The sequence below is a fragment of the Lepisma saccharinum genome, chromosome 21, assembly GCF_977018435.1.
Source record: "Lepisma saccharinum chromosome 21, izLepSacc3.1, whole genome shotgun sequence".
Classification (NCBI taxonomy): Eukaryota; Metazoa; Arthropoda; class Insecta; order Zygentoma; family Lepismatidae; genus Lepisma; species Lepisma saccharinum.
The window spans coordinates 59,576,261-59,594,292 of NC_139249.1; the positions used below are offsets into that span (position 1 = coordinate 59,576,261).

The 18,032-nt window shown below is 36.1% G+C and overlaps 1 protein-coding gene across 3 annotated transcripts in view; it reads right to left on the reverse strand.

The window, feature by feature from the left end:
- The window catches only part of LOC146004326 (uncharacterized), a 154,676-nt gene that overhangs the window by 51,534 nt on the left and 85,110 nt on the right, over positions 1 to 18,032 (reverse strand). For all 3 annotated transcript variants that reach the window (XM_083143085.1, XM_083143084.1, XM_083143087.1), the window contains 4 exons: positions 16,504 to 16,584; positions 11,873 to 12,208; positions 8,669 to 10,303; positions 2,771 to 2,926 (listed from right to left, as the gene is read on the reverse strand). In XM_083143085.1, coding sequence (XP_082999211.1) covers positions 2,771 to 2,926; positions 8,669 to 10,303; positions 11,873 to 12,208; positions 16,504 to 16,584 — 2,208 coding nt within the window. The remainder of the gene's footprint in view (positions 1 to 2,770; positions 2,927 to 8,668; positions 10,304 to 11,872; positions 12,209 to 16,503; positions 16,585 to 18,032) is intronic.

Below are 18,032 nucleotides of genomic sequence, written 5' to 3' on the forward strand. Positions count from 1 at the left end.
TGTCGTAGTGGGTCATTTCCTTTTTAATTTCAAAACTATATAGAGCTAAAAAGCTGCTTCATGTGATTATATTTGGTACTAAAAAAATACCACTCAATTCATAAGTGAGCATAAGTGCTATTTTCCGATTTTATGTTAGTACTCAGGAAAAGCTGATTAACCTTTTGGGACCCAAGCGCCTCGATCAAGATACCCAAATGTAACCCTCCCAGTACCAAGCATCTCGATCGAGAAGCTGTGTCAGGGTCGTAGTTTTTACGTTATAACTTTTCTATTTTTGGCTAGGATTTCGATTTTTTTTATATTGTTCCTAACACATGTATTTAACAGAAATGTTTTTTTGCATTTTTTTTGTCTTCATGAACATGGAGGGGAAAAGGTGGGAAAATGGACTTCTCTTTTGAGTCTCTTTTCAAGGTCAAATTTTTGCCGACAATGGAAGACCGGCTTTGTTGTTCTAAAGCAATGCTTTTTTTTTTTTCACTCCCGCCCGTGAACTGCATTCGAAGTAAGCTTGTTTATCAGTATCAAAATGAAAGTTTTCCTTGAGGGCGCAAGCAGGGGGAGGGGGAAGACTGGTTGTTGAATCTGCATCGTGAATATGGAATTTCAAAGCATGTAGAAGGAAACCTTTGTGTTTCTAGCACAAGTGTCCACAAGTTGCAACAGGGGTTACCCTGCATTGTCTAAAAATAGAATTTCAAGCAGCTGCAAGAATGCGTGCTCATTTTTCACTGCGTTCTAGCTTTTCGTCCGTGAATGTTGTGCGTAGGTGTCATTTTGTGCCCAAGTGCGAGGACATTTTTTGGGTGAAGTGACAATTTTTTTAAAATAATTTGTGGGAGTTTTCTCCCTTCCCTCTCCATACATATGCAAAATTTGCATAAATTTTGCATTTTGACATTTTTTTCGGGGGGGGGGGGAAACACCATTTTTTTAAAGAAAAGTATTTTTGAGGGGATTTCCCCCTTTCATTTTCCCAAATGTCCTCTCTTCTCTCCCCCTCCCAATGATTCTTTTCCTCCAGCAAGACCAAAATCACATGACCTCATAAATTTGTTAATAACTTCTCAACAAATAGCAGTTTCTGAGTACAACAGATTGCACGGTTGGCTCCAGGATTTGACCACGGGAGTTAGGGAAATTTATAAGCCTCAGGCTTGACCTAACTGCACCTGTTGCAGTTACTTATCAGTAGGGAATGGATTTATACGTAAATACATATTTATGTGCAAAACTGGAATCCTTGCGCATCATGGCATGTAGACTCGAAAAATTTAGTTTCTATTTTCCATATTTTTACATATATTAGATTTTGGCTCATATTATACATATTTTAGTTATTATTACATATGATTTCCATATTTCAGAACATTTCTTAACATATACCCCATATTCACACAATAAATACACGTCCCCGTATGACCGAAAGAGTTGGGTGAATTTCTTGCGAATAACTGACATATTTTAAATACACTCCCATTACTTCAGTCAATATAAATGCATCTTAAGAGAAGCATGTTACAAAAAAATAAAATAAAAATAAAAAAATCATTATTTTGGAAACAGAAAATGAAAACACATTTTGTATTGTTTTACAATTAATGTCATTGTAAAAATACTGTATTTTATGTAGCTCATGTTGTGTCTTATATTGTTAAAAAGGTAAATTTTTACAATTTTAGGCCCATATTTAACTCCATATTTGGTTGAAAATAACTAAATATGTATTTACATATTAGCACATTTTTACTACATGTAAATCCGTTCCCTGCTGATCAGTATCTTAACTCCTACCTATAATGAGGAAAACAAATCACAGATATAAAATATTTAATTAACAGAATAACCACCAAGAAAGGATACAACGTAATAGATGTGTAAGCAGAAACTTGAACTTCTTTACAGTTCCTTCACACTTTCACTAATTAATAAATTGGCACCTTTTGCCACACTCGACTGTATACCACACGAAACCACCCTGTCAATTGAATTGTCAACAAATTTAGCAAATTTCATGCACATGATAATACAAAAAAAATAATTGTCACGGGAACCCACTATAGTCCCATTATGAAATATTGCACATAAATAGTCAATTGATGTCTTTAAAACAAATATATAAAAAAGATGGGTGTTTCTGAGATTTTATTTTTTTCCCCAGAGTTTTTGAAATATTGAAAAATTGAAATATGACAGTCATTAATGCTCATTAAAAACAGAAGAGAATGACATGAATGTGAGTTCTCTAAGCCCCGCGACAGGTTAACCTTGCAGCAACTTTTCGCATATATAGACCCAAACGTGCATGTAGAAAATAGTTCCGCTGCAATACTGCAGATTTTCTCACTATCTGTGATATGAACAGCTCAGCGGTTAAGGTGAGACTGGCACGGGGATGCTGAGTGCCGGTCTAGAGTGGATTGATACATAAAACCTGCTGCAAACTTAACCTGTCGCGGGGCTTAGGTCAAATAGTTTTTGATCTACAGCTGTTGATTTCAAAATGATGTCAAATTTTTCCGATTATTGAGTTTTTGAAAGTCAATAGTTCAAAAACTAAGAGCTCAAACAGTTTTTGTCAACTTTATGGGTACTACCACTGTATAAAATTGGTTGATTTCACATGAAATGACCCAGTAGCAAATTAATACAGTACCTGGAAGTAGCCACTTATCTGCACTCCTTTCGTGGACAAGTACATACTTCCTTTTTAGCGTATTACATATTTTAACATATTTTAGTTTGATCTGTTAAAGACCTAGCATACCTTCTGTTTTATGCTCTTCCCAAGTTGGAGCAGGGTTTCGCATTGTCCTTGGTCCAGGATTGGGCATTTGTGATGGAAATGGTTTTACCCCTCCTGTAGCATATGGCATCGAAGGCCTGGGTCCCCCAGGGGGTGTTGGGAATCTAGATGCCAAGCCTAAAACCAAATGCAACGATGCATATTAGATGTAAGAAGTTGTCTTATGTTCCTTGTTGGAAAAGTACATTATTATTAATCACTATAGCACATTGATTATTTTATCATGTAATGTTTCACAAACTTCTCGTTTTCATAATTGAACCCAATGGAGTTTGAAGAAAAAAACACTACCATAGATTACAGTTTGCTGAATCAGTTCCAAACAAAGCCCAGCTGCCAGGGCTTACATTTTTGTGTTAATTTTTTCAATCATTTATTACTAGATGTAATAAATTGCATATTCCAACTTCATTGAGTCTGATTATGCAAAGAAGAAGTTTGTGAAATATTACCTTTTATAAAAAAAATCAATGCACTGTTTATAAACACAATAATATACATATATTGGCCTGAGCCAGACAGGATTACTGTGTAAGCCCCACCACAAAACAGACATTTACAAGAGTGGCGTCAGTTAGTTTCTTGGAATGTCCTCTAGAAGATAAAATTTCGGAATGTTTATGTTTTCTATTAGAAAATCTAAATGTGCAACACTTCTTGTTTGCATTGCAATTAAAAAAGAACTATATAATAGAAGCAAATGCGAATTGGAATGCTAGAAGACATGTCAGGCCTATTATTTGTATTTTGTATTGTTGTCACTTTGGGCTAATTGAAACAATGAGGATGGACATGGGCAGAGATTTTCCTATGGGTGGTCAAGCAATTAATAAATTTGAATAGTACAAATAACATAAATAATAATTATTATTATCCTATCACCGATATAATTATTATAAAATAATAACTATTGTAAACTAACATAATAAACACAATTTATTATTATTATTACAGTTCGAATTACTCGGTAATTCAAACTCCCGGGTTCGAATCCTGGCCTGGGCATAGATGTTTGTGAGTGTCCGTTCATCAATTTCATCATGTCATCACTAGAGGCATGCCTATTTCGTTTTTGATGAAAACACGAAATGTGAAATAACATATTGTAATGTTAATTTTTCATGTTTCTGAAAGGTGTGAGGTGCATTTTCCCACCCTGTTTTGTCAAGAAATAACGCGAAATAAGCAAAATCCAAAAATCTTAAACACAAAATTTAGAGTTCATTTACCTACGCGACTCTTTCTGAAGTCAGAATTATCCTGAGTGTTATGCAATTCACGGAAAATTGGTTAATTCTGCTGTAAATATTTGAGAAGCAAAAATGGATTATAATAAACTTGAAATTAATTATGCCAAATTCTAGGGGGATGGGGGAAGGTTGATGGACCTGTTCGACCTCACCTCCGAATGCTCATGAGAATGGGTGATAATTAGATGAAACTGATAGAGGGACAATCACAAAGAATACCAATGTCCAGGCCAAGACTCACAACTTTAAAATGTGACCAATAATAAAAATCTTTAAATACAGCTTTTAATATGAATATGTAGTTTTGAAACACCATATTTTCTGACAGTTGTGACCTGATGGAAAATTTTCCTGGTGGTTTTTAATATGCATGCATGAAATGCAATTAACAACTGAACTTCAAGAAATTTGCAAGATATATTTATCAGTAGGGTCATTGAATTTTCACGTTGCGCGAAATGTGTAAAAAAAAAAATAATACAATTTTGAACATTCTGCACGTAACTACACCCCCAATGATGAAATGTGCATGAGTTTTATTCGCGAAGTAATGCGAAATGTAAATAACCATGAAATATCATCAAATTAAGTAGAAAACATGCAAAAACCGGCAATCGAGGTTTTGCGCGCAAACTGTCGATTTGTAACGAAACGTTTGCCTAAAGTTTCCTACCATGTGCAGCTGAAGAACGTTTTATCTACGATCACATCAGGACGACGCTGCAAATTGGGATTTCCCATGCACATAATCTCAGTTCAAAAACTTCGCTCCCTGTCAAGCTGCATTCCTTTATTCACCCGAATGTCTACTCAACTTCCAGTTTCATTGAACTTGCTAGCTGTAGCAGCGATAAGATTGGTCTGTTCCTGCACATCAAGGGAAACAATGGTGTCATTTGTGTTCAGTCATGAATGAATTTTGTTTATCATGTGATTTTCAACATGTGTTTGTGTATGTGCAGTAGTGATTATTTTATTTGTTGGACAGCAAGGATATCCTTTAAATACATACAACGAATAAATCACTTGAGATATGCAATTTAGAAATGAAGTGATTTTGTGTTGATGTTTTCTTTTTGGTTGGACAACTAAGTACTTGTGTATGTGTACAGTATATAAAAATGAAGTAGTTTATCAATTTACAGCTCTTTTGTATATTGTTTCCTCTCATAATGAAAAAGTGTGTGCCAATTTTTTTTCCACCACTGATCTAACATTTTATTTACCGCTCTCCTCAGTTTTTATTTACCACAAATTTGTCTCCCTATTTATCAGTATATTTTTTAGATAATTTTTATCTTTTCAATAATAAAAAAATACTACAGTAGTAAAATTATTGGTAATTTTAATTTACCTATAAGAAATACATGTATTGATTAACCCAGTACATAATTACAGAAAAATACAAACTGGAAAATCGAATTTCAGAAAAAACTCTATAATGGTTCAACAACAGTACTAATACTACGAATGAAAAATGTAGTTGTTCAGTATGTACTATATATAGGACAGATTAATTATATCAGTTAATAGAGACAAATTTGTGTACCAGTGAAATTGATGTTAATTTTACTGATTTGATATATCTACAAATAGCCTGTAATTTAGTACAGAATTTGTAATTTGTTATTTTCTTAATTAATATAACATTGTAATTAACATACCATGAGTTTTGTAAAGTAAATGCCTAAATACAGTTTCTTCATGAAGCATAACTTATTGTGATTAAGGAGGTAAATGAAGGATTCATGTTCTTCATGGAAAATTTGTAATTTTATATGAGATTGATATTGGTAAATTTTATATTGGTACATTATTGGTAGAGGCACATATTTTTGGTACATAAAAAAGCAAAATTTCAGTACAAAAACAGAGTCAATTTCGGGTTCTAAAGCGGTAAATAAAATAAAATTTCGGTGTTATAGCGGTGAAAAAACGGATCAAAAGCAGTATATTAAATTACGTTTTGATTTTAAAATTGTGAACATAACCCAAAATTTGATTTAAAAACTGCACTTGTTACAATAATAAACATAACCCTTCTAATAGCACATTTATGTAGTTACCAGAGTATTAAGTTTATTCCTGTATAAAGGGGTCCATTCTTGCTTCTCAAATATTTACAGCAGAATTAATAAATTTTCTGTGAATTGCATAACTCATAGGATAATTCAAACTTCAGAAAGTGTCGTGTCGGTATATAAACTCTAAATTTTGTATATAAGAGTCTATTTCGCATTTTGCAGTTCATTTCACATCATTTTGTGACAAAACAGGGTAGTAAAATACACCTCACACCTTTTAGAAACATTAAAAATTAACATTAGAATGTGTTATTTCACATTTCGTGTTTTCGTCAAAAACAAAATATGCATGCCCCTAATTATTGGTTTGGCAAAGATTTCAGATCAGTCTATCCCTAAGATCTGCTCTGGCATGTTAATACCATGTTTCATTCTGATACCTTACTGATTCTCCTGATTCTGATGCTAATACAATTTTCTGTTGTCATTAAATACAGTGGTTTCAAAAGTCCTGTAGGATTCTAAAAAACTATAACTTTTAAAGTAATTTGTTTATTACAACGAAATATTGTTTGTTACACAGAGGAAACTTTAAAATTAATGTTTGATTTGGTTTGGCTGGGCACCATTCACGTCCAAACACTCTTGCAATCTTTGATTGAATCCAAGAATTGCATTGATGGTGCTCGTCCGGAATGTTGTGAATCACATCACGTATCTTGAACTTCAGGTCTTCAAGATCTGTCGGTTTCTGTGCATACACCTTGACATGTGCCCACAGCTAGTAATCGCAAGTCGTAAGGCCAGGTGACCTTGCGGGTCAAGGTGTGGGTCCTCTGCGGAAAATCTATCTCTCCCCATATTGACCATCAACAAACTCACGAACTTCAAAGGCAAAGTGTGGGGGGCTACGCTCTCTGTAGCCTTAAACTTTTTGTACCATCTCTGGATACTTGTTTCCCATGGAGGCATTTTTCCAAACGTTTTTCAAAACACAAGATTTTACCTCGGCAAGCCATAACATGCACTGAGCTTTTTCCTGCACCGATGCCATCCTGGAATCGCGTGATCACCTGCGCACACGTTAATCAGCAGTGTGGGCAGAACAAAATTTAAAATTTTCCTCTGTGTAAAAAAAACAATATTTCATTGTAATGAACCTATTACTTCAAAGTTTTAGCTTTTTAGAATCCTGCAGGACTTTTAAAACACACTGTATTTTGTCATTTTGCATATCTTTGGGCACCACAGTGTAATTGTAAATGATGGCTACATTGAAACCAATTCTTTCTAAAGCTGATATTACATAACTGCCTACTAAAGGAATTGAACTAACTAGGCTTTTAAAAAAGGGGGGAGGGGATGAGACAATACCACTTTGAACCAATACCAATGCCGAAATTCTTACTGATTCTCACCAATACAGATACTCGAAAATCGTAACAATTCATAACAGTTCAGAGTATTTATACAGGGTGACACAGAAAAATGGGAACTTTTGAAAAACCAACCTGACACCAGAGAAATCAGATAAAAAAACATATATTGACAGAAATTGAACTGTTACAACTTGCCACTTAAGATACAGTAATCCACAGTATCACTTTTTGAAAATTACGTCCTTGAGATGGAGTCCTTTGCTAGCTCTGCATTCTTGCAATCTGGCATTGAGGTCCCTCACTGATCACTGCAACATGTCAGGTGGGATGGCACAAATTTCATCTTTATTCGTTGCTTCAATTCATTCCTTGTTCTTGGCCGAGACATGTACACCTGACTCTTAAGGTGGCTCCACAAAAAGAAATCACATACGGACAAATCTGGGGATCTTGGTGGCCAGGGAATGTCACCAAATCGAGAGACAACATTTTTATGGTGAAAGCACGATGTTGACCGTTTCACTGATCCATGATTACTAAATGGCAAGGTTGTCTGTTGCTCAAGATACCATTACGCAGTGCTGCCAACTACGCAGTGTTGGCATACGCTTTTCAAAAGTTTCCGTTTTCCTGTGTCACCCTGAACATTTTAATACAGCTGAACTTGTATACGTATGTCAAGGTGAACAGAAAGTAATACATACAACTGATAATTACTTACAAATCAGATTTAGATACCATGTCGTATCATTATTAAAATACTGTAATTGTATCTATTTTGAGGAACAAGATATCTATTTCTGTCATAAGGGGGGCCAATTAACAAATCTAAAGGTTTAATTAACACATTTTTAGATTATATTTTGCTGGGAGCTACAGTAATTTACATATAAAACAGAATTATGCAGAACTGAGTTACGTATAAAGCAGTCTCAACTGTATATAAATTTTCCATTGAAACTATACCATATCAATCTATGAGAGTTTTGCTTTATAATTTCACATGAGATAATAATTTAATCACATAATACATTATTTCCCACTATACTGTTGCACAAATACTTTAAAAAAATAGGTTTGCATAATTTCCAGGATACTTAGCCTCTGTGGGTGTTGCATAGCATTATTTTTGCAGACACTGTGAAATACTGGTACCAGCATTTCAGCATCCCCTCCCCAACCCCCAAAATTGAAATACTTACTTACCAGGTCCAAATTTGTGTGACTGTTCTCCAATTTGTCCCTGAGGCCTGCCTAGAGAACGTCCAACTCCTCGGGGATCAAACTCTTCTGGAATTGGACAATCTCGTCCGTATCCCATGCGGTCAAAATGTTTGCGCCAATAATCCAGTCTCTCCATGTATTCTTCCCAGTAACTACGGTCAAACTTTTCTGATTCTGGCCTAAAATCATCTTGTCCTGCACTGGAGAAACTTAAATCAGTACGCTCCAGTTCCCTTCTGCTGAAGTCATCCTTGACGGCAGGAGATTCCCTATAATCCCTTCCTGGGCCACTTCTTAGCAAAGCAGGGTCAAGGGAAAGATCGTCCCTTAAAACAACATTTCTCGAATGCTGGTGCTCATTTCCTGAAATCCTTCTTTCTTCAATAAACTTTTCGCTTCTGCCATCATCTCTTAAACTGTACTGAACTCTATCACCATACTCTTGGCGAGTTTTATCTTCAGCTGTTCGTTCCCTTGATCTATACCTATCCGGTGATCGTTCTCGTGACCTCCTCCACCTTGCGGATCTTTCTCGAGACCTGTCTCTGGACCTCTCCACTTCCCCTGAATACCTCTCCCTTGTTCTGTGGTCTCTTGATTCTCCACGTGATCTTTCTCGTTCCCTTGACTTTCTTTCTCTGGATCTCCTTTCTCTTGAATGCATATCTCTCAATTTCTGGTTTCTTTCTGGGTGTTCACGTGATGCACGGTCTTTTCTCTTTGGATCAGCAGCATCAAATCCAGGACTTCCTGGATCTATCAACTCGCAACCAGGAACACACGACATCAAATCCCTTGAATCAAAAGAGAGATCTTCGTAACCTGGTGGTGGTGGCGGCGGGGAGACTAGAGTGCCTCCTCCCGGACTCTTAGGATCAATATATTCACAGCCAGGAACAGGATCGACAGAGCTCTTGCTTCTATCTCTGGTACGAGGTGCAATATTTCTTTCGTGCGAGTATGATCTGCCACTGTACCCAGGACTTCTACGCTTACGGTGCAAATCAACGTTGCCTTCTCTTGAATGACCCCTGTTGATGCGATCTGGACTTCTATGCCGATCTCTCATATTTCTACTGTCGGGACGAGAGCCATATCTGTAACTGTCTTTCTCGGGGCTTAAGCGGCTTGTACGCTGTCTGTCAAAGTGATGCTCCCGTGAACTACCTCTTCCATAATCTCGATTATATGAACTACTGCCACCATACTTACGATCATGCATTTTGTAATTTTCGTAACCATGGTCTAAGGAACCAACATTTTCATGGTCTTTTGTATCACGCTTAGGGCTCCGTCCACGTCCAAAGTCTTGTCTTACATTTTGTTGGTTGTACCTGTGTTGTGGACTCTGTCCACTAGATGCACCCTGTGCAGGGCTTCGTCTCCCATACATATCTTGGGTAGGGCTTTGTCGAATATATGCAAGTTGTGCAGGGCTTGATTTATCACGTGAATATAATTGCTGACATTCTCGACGAGTTGAATCCATACCTGCATCTTCATATGCAGGTCTTCTATTATATGTTTCAGTACTTCCAAAATGATATTTTTCATAATCTGAGTCTACATTCTTTGGGAGATCTGATTTGTAATCATCATCAGGTCTGTATCCAGTACCTGAAATCAGAAAAAAACAAACATTAAAGTTCATTAAATCCAACAATTAAGACACTATTTTCTCTCAAGTATTTGTATCCCAAACTGATATTAAATTTTTTAAGAAAATGACTTGATTTTCTTTTCACCTTAACATTACAATTTCTGAAATTTTTATTCCCTAAAAGGATAAGTACTTATACTACACTATTTAGTTTTCCAATGTTTAGCAAAAGCATTGCTAATTATGGTGAAATTCTATTAGCTATATTGTAGCATGGACAGGGACAAAACTCCCTTGGAGATCAATGAAGACATATTAATGATCTCATACACACAGCATTTATTAATTTTTTTTTAGAAAAACAGAGAATATTTAATCCACTATTGGATAACACAAAATATATTTATCGGAAGTTGTTTACAATCCCCAGCTGATAAATTGAAATACAGATAATTTTAAATCTGGATATATATATATGTTGAAGTCTCTTCATCTTCAGTAAATCAATCTGCTTAATTTGAATTGTCGGTTCCCTTGTAGCCAAGTGGTTAGCACTCTTGCCTTTGGTGCGAGCAGTCAATTCCTGGTGGGAGCAACAAAATTTTGGCATTGACCCAGCATCGTGAAGGCAATTGGGAAGCTATTTGAAAAAGAAGAAGTAACGGGCTCTGATCACGAAAGCCAGAAAACAGTGGCGATGAGATTTGATGCACTGACCATGTCTCCCAAGTGAAAAGCAACTCTGACAGGCCCTGGCCCTTCGAGGGCTGTTGCACCACGGAGTATAATAATATATTTTTTTTAATTGTCACATCCAACCAGGTAATTTTGTTAACACAAGCACTGACGGCCAGGACATCAGTTGATGCACGGAGGATGAGCGGAATTCTGTTATCTGTTCCCTGCCTCACCCTGGACCATACTGAATCACTGGGATCAACTATTTTTCTCAGCCTGATTCTTGCATGTTAAGACTATGGAATAGGATGAAGAATTTGCAGTGCAGGTTGATGGTTGTTGACTGCCAATTCATCCTATGCCTCTGATTTAAAAAGAAAAAAAAAACCTTCTAACCAAAGTCCTGGATAACAAGAACAAAAAACGTTGGTGATTTACCTGGACTTCATCGAAATTCATTTTATATATTTATGAGTTGGAAAAGTTATTACATCATTTGAAAGGGTAAACATTGTCATTAAATGAGGAAGAGGATATCTGACAAATGTCCTCCACGATGCAACAGACACACTCGAATTCTTTTGACAAAATTCTGGATCACTTTTATGCGTAACTGTGGCTCAATGCCGTCGAAAACTCTTTGAATTTCTGCTTTCAATTCAGATGTTCTTTATATTCACAGCATTAACTTTGGACTTAATGTACCATGTATTTGCTATAAACAAAAAACTGCATTTAACTGCAAAATGCAGTTTATAATCCTTCCACTGGCAAAGTGTAGATATTTTTTAATACCATGGAAATATCACCATGAGTATAACCATAAAATAGAGGTGACTCTTTCTGTTTAACATATGGGATACGGAAAAGTACAATAATAAAACAAAAAACACTAGTTGCTTGTTTACCTGACGAGTATGGATAATCAGAATGTTGACCGGAATACTGTGCCTGGGATATCGTAGGTGGAGGTGGTGCTATTGGATTTGTTGGCAAGTAATTATCTCCTGACACTTGATGACCAGTATCTGTTGGAATGGAAGGGCCAAAATTTCCTGGTGGAGGTTGTCTGAAATCCCCCGAGGGAGGCATGGCAAAGTTGGATGGTGCAGGTGCTCTGAAGTTGGTTGGTGCAGATAGCCTAAAATTAGTTGGTGCAGGCTGCATAAAACCTCCTGGCACTCCTGGTCTAATACTTCCTGGGCCAGATTGTGCAAATCTTCCAGGTACAGGAGCGTTTCCACCTAGGTATCAATTTAGAAAGTAAGTAACTACACTGTTCATCATTTTGGGTTACAATTCACATTTACAAAAACTTACTCAAATTTATCAAAAACACTTACTGAAAATTCAACGAATTACTAGGGTTCCGAAGTTGATGACTGCTTTTTTTTTGATAATAATGTTTATAATATTTAAAAAATGTAAAAAATGACCAGTAGGATGACCTCAAAATTCTTGAAAATGTCCTAAAAATAATTTTCGCTCTGAAATTCTGAAAATGAGATTTTTTAATAATTACAAGAGAGTAGTTGAATAATTCCATAATACCCATTGTTTGATGGTTTAAATGACTGAAGCAAAGGGACAAAAGCAAATAAGTGCTAATGTAGTTTTCTTTATTTTTACTTCAATTTGAATTTAAAATTTTGGGTGCATCAGCACTTAGGCTATTTTGCACCCATCACATTATATGGGGGCCAGCCCCTTACCATTACAAATAACAACTCTAACGTTGCATAACGAAAATCTTAAAATATTCTGACTTAGGTTAAAAGCTGAGGCTGTAAAGAGGCACTCAGCACACACAAAGACAAAACACAGGACACCACACACAAAATTATACTGGCCATAGTGCCAGTCGCCAGAACCTCATTAGTCTGCAAAATGCAGTCCAGGGTGTACTACGTGGAAGTGAGGTTGACCTTTGGGTGCCTATGTGGAAGGCACCCCATTTTTACTTCAAGGTTACATAAAATACATCACAAGGTTTTTCTGTATAAGGCATTCATTTTCTTTCAGAGTGAACCATCCATGATACAGTCGATGGCCAGCATCTGAAAATGCAGCTGTGTTTTGCATATATATCAGATTATATTCTTTTAAATATTGTAGCTAATTTTACTTTAAAACCACAGAGTAAAGTGATAAGAGGCGCCAACAAGATAACCTCAAAGTAGGCTTCACACAAAGTATTTTGTTGTTTTTGCTGGAGGAAAAATAAATTTACCACAATAAATTATTTAAAGCATTGCCAAACATTTCAGCCAAAATAATATTGTACTTTTCCATTGACCGTATTTTCAATTAATGGCGAACTTGCTAAAAGAACCATGTCAAGAAATTGAAATATGTAAGTTATGCTACAAAATGCATTTAAAATTCACAAAACAACAAGAAAGGGGGAAAAAAGCCTAAAAAATAAAGAAAATGCAATAAAAACGGCAAAAATACTGAAAAGCCAAAATCGTCAAAAAATGAAAAATAAAAATATAATGTTTTCTGGTTCTAACTGAAGGGAAACGGACTGATATCAGGTTTAGCATTGTTTTAAAAATTCAGAAAAAAGATGATTTGTAGTCACCTACCAAGCCCTAGTAATTACAGACTTTTATTTATTCCATCAGATGTAACAAAGAGAACGTTACCACTTAACAAAGCAAAACAAAATATTTCTGGTTTCAGAATGACTGAAAGGAGGAGAAGTAAGCAAAGATTCACATAATACTAATATGATTTAACCTCTGGTGATTGGTAAAATAAAGCCAAAAAGAAAATAAAAGGGGAGGGGAGTTGGTACATACACATTTATTACATACATATGTGTACACAAACACACACATTCTTTCAACATAATCTCTAAGTGAATTGAAACAATTGTCCAATCGATGCACAAAATTTTGTATGCTTCACCAAAGAGCAGCGATTCCAACTGGGGTGCTGCGAGATATTTTAGGGATAAACTAAAAATCTAAAAACAAAAAAGAATTATTATTAGGAAGTTCAAGAGTGAGGCATCGGTGGCTTGGACTGTCAGAGGAGTATCCTAATCTAGTGAAAAAAACAATGGATGCCCTTTTCAACTCCATATTTGTGTGAGCAAGCCTTCTCTGCTGTAGCGACAATAAAATCCAAAGCAAGAAATAGACTGTATAACCTTGTTTGATATGCACGTTTTGTTGTCAACTGTAAGGCCTCATATCAAACATGCTCTAAGCATCAATCACAATTCTTACATTAATAAAACAAAACCCTTTTGAGTGATTTCCAATGTAGTAAATTGTGTTCTACTCTGATGTTTGTTCCTTATATTATCTTTCAATTAACATTGGTACTTCAGTATTTATTTATTTGACAATAAATTTAACTTTCTCCTGATAATACAGGGTGTATCATAAGTAATAGCACAAACTGACACAGTTGAAAGTACACGATAATAGTAGCAAAAAAGTCTCATTAAACATGGGTCCGCAAACTAACAGTTCGAGATAATTGTGAATGTGTGGTTACAAGCTGCCACTGACTTCATTGTTTGTAAACGTCATCCTAGTTGGTGAAATGCTAATAATTTGTGCGAATGTGTGGTTAGAAGCCGTCACTGATTGCATTTTGTAAACACCTTGCACGTTCCAAAGTTTGCTCTATGTTTACAAAACAGAACATTTTCGAGAGGTGGCGTTGTAATCAAACAGGATGGATACAATCAGTACAGAGAATTGTACATGCTTGTGACAAATGAACCGGGGGTGTTCGAAAGAATTCGAAACTCAATGCGGAATCGCATACAGTATTGCATCCAGATGCAAGGACAACACTTTGAACACGTCCTTTAACAGGTATGAGTGTACAGTAATTGTAACATACTAACATTTGTTAAAGTAAGTAGATTGTTCAATAAATGCAATGAGATCTCCAAAGACTTTTCTTACTGAATTATTAGCATTTTACCAACTAGGATGACGTTTACAAATAATGAAGTCAGTGGCAGCTTGTAACCACACATTTGCAATTATCTCGAAAATGGCTCGTTTGCGGACCCATGTTTACTGAGACTTTTTTGTTTCTATTATCGTGTACTTTCAACTGTGTCAGTTTGCGCTATTACTTATGATACACCCTGTATATTCCACTTCGATTTAAAATTAAAAATTAAAAACAATTCTAACAAGGTGCCCCAAGTTTTTAATCTTATCCCAAGTGTGCAGGTTGGGAATCCCTCTCATAGAGTGTTCCTGCTTGGGAGTTAAGCCAACCTCAGCTGTTTACTATTCTTGAAATGATGTGTCCTTCTGTTGCAAGCATTGAATCACAGAGTGATTTTTGTACTTTGTGGGAGCTTTGGTGTTAGCAACCATGTCTTCTTGCTTGCTATGAGGAGCAACACTGATGAAACAAAAGGAATGCAATTATTTCCTGGGTGGTGTGAACATGTGGCAGTAGCCAAAAGGTAACTGATGGCACCTGTGTAAGCACTGTGTCATCATGGCAACTCAGTTTTGTTTTGTTTACATGCCTCGTGGAGAAGTTGATAGCCACCGTTCGAGATTGGCAGGATGAAGGAATACCAAAACTTGTGCATCCATATAACGAGGGTTTCAATTTGCTTGGCAATAATGTTGAAAAAATAGTGTCAATATCTATGTAAATAACTGTATACACTAACCTTTCTCTTCTTTTTCTATTATTTCACCAGCACACCAGAGGCTGAGTTCCAAATAACCCTTGTAGTAGGGGATTCATTGTACAGGGTGAGGCAAAAGTCCAGCACCACCCTTTTAATTTGAAAACGACTTGACGGATGGCAATGAAAGTTCAGATACGGTTATTGGGGTGGGGGCACACCAGATGGAGCTAGTGTGTATCATGGCGGCCATCTTGAAAAGCCGCCATCTTGGAATTACATCCAGATTTTCAAATGGGAAGGCATGTAGCATATCATTTTACATGTCCGTTTTCTCAGTAGATTATATGTGTATATCCATAAAAATTATAACAAAATTGCAAATTATTGCACTAAAATATAAGATATTACTGGTAAATTTCCCGATAAACCAATTAATGCCTATATTAGCCAATACTGACAGAGTATCGATTGATCGTCCCATTTCATATTTAAAAAAATAATAATCATTACAGTAATAAAATATTTACTTTAACTAAATATGGCACTTCTATCATCTGGATTATTAAGATAATTTGCAGTTAAAATCTACAGCATTGCATATACAAAATAATACAAAATCATATTCTTCAACTGTTCAATCCTATAAATTGTGCCACTTTATGTGAACAGCAGTGTACAAGAAATTTAAATATTACACTAAACAAGCAGAAAATACAAGAAAAGTAAAACAGGGAAAAACGAAAGAGAAGAAGAATTAAAAGCAATCAATGCCTAGCCTTAGCATCGTTGGTTTCTCACCTGGTGTAGACTTTTTGAAATACTTGGAATATTAAAGCTAAATATGTGCTTGAAATGCTAGTGAAAACTCACTTTAGCATGTTAGTACACTCTATTATTTAATTCATAGAAATTTACCTTGAACTGGAGCTCCAAAATTTGTTCCGCCAAGTGGAGGGTAAGTAACAGGTTGAGTCATGCCACCATAGGCATTTGGTCCTAAATGTAACAAGGAATTGATATTAACCTCAGAGCAGAAGTTGTTTAATAAATATTTTAATAATTACTTTCAGTTATTAAAAGTACATCAATTGTTAAAAATTGTTGATAGTGAAATGGAAGGCATAAGTTTGATACTAGTTTTTAAGTTTTTACCTTGCAAAAGGAGTCTAAAGTTGAAAACTGGTGGGGAGTTACTTTAGACTTTCCTGAATAAGAAAACATACATAAAAATCCCACATCTGCAGCGATCAAAAGTGGCAGCTCCAAAATATACACACGTATACAGAATGTAATAGTCCCACACCATGGCTGTGCAGTGTAAGGCGACATACTTTGGGCTCTGGCTATGGGACACAAGCAGGTTCGAGTCTTCTGGGGGAAGGGTAACAGCTTTTCTCCTGAGATTTTGGCCTGTGTATGGGACCAGTGGCCACTCACCATATGAGGAAATTGGGGAGCTACGAATGAGTAGCGTAACCCGGTCATGTAAGCCCACGACGACGACTCGGTGTCTTCGTGTCACCCCGTAATCAGTTGGATGATCTTCAACCCCTCGCAGGATTGAGGCCGGCAGTCGGTAGGTAGACCCTGGCCCTCATAGGCTGTTGCACCATGGGTTAATCAGTATTGAATGCAATGATAACCAAGAATTCGTATTTTCTTTGCTATTTTTATTATACAGGGTGATTAATATAAAACTAACACATTTTCTTCTCTTTTCATTCAACAGGAATACAATGTAATGACCTGTGTTAGTTCCATATGAAGCAGGACATCTGGAGATTAATATATTCTCCACAGAGAGCACAGGTGTGCAGCTGTCATTGCCACATTGCCTCAGTTGTTGTAAAGACGCAGTACATGCTATGAATTGTTGATAGTTTGGTGAGCAAGTGGATGATATAGAGCTGAATCAATGGTATTTTCAACAGGATGGTGCCACGTCTCTTAAATCAAATGAGTCCTTGGAGCTGATCCAAAGTTTCTTTGAGGATCAGAAAAATTATGGCCACTGAGATCACCTGATTTTTGCATGCCAGGACTTCATTTTGTGAGGGTATTTTAAGGAAAGCATATATGCTACAAGACCTCGGATACTGGACGAATTAGAAGAGGACATTACAAAGGAAATCAATGGTACTGACTACAGTACATTCCAACAAAGGGCCAGGAACATGGAATGACATGTCAAGCTGTGCCTTTGGCATTCAATTCAAAGGCACATATACATACTACATCTCAGATGTAATAACGTGTCACTAGTCTTATTCTTGTTCATATACATTCATAATGAAATGTCAGTTCATTTTCATTATGTTATCTTTAGCGAATCATCCTTTGAGACAGCAGGTACTGTTTGCTAACTATTTTGAATCTGCCACACTTGGTCCACATAGACTTTGGTAATTATTCAGTCAAGTCTCAAGTAATTCTCCACCTATTTT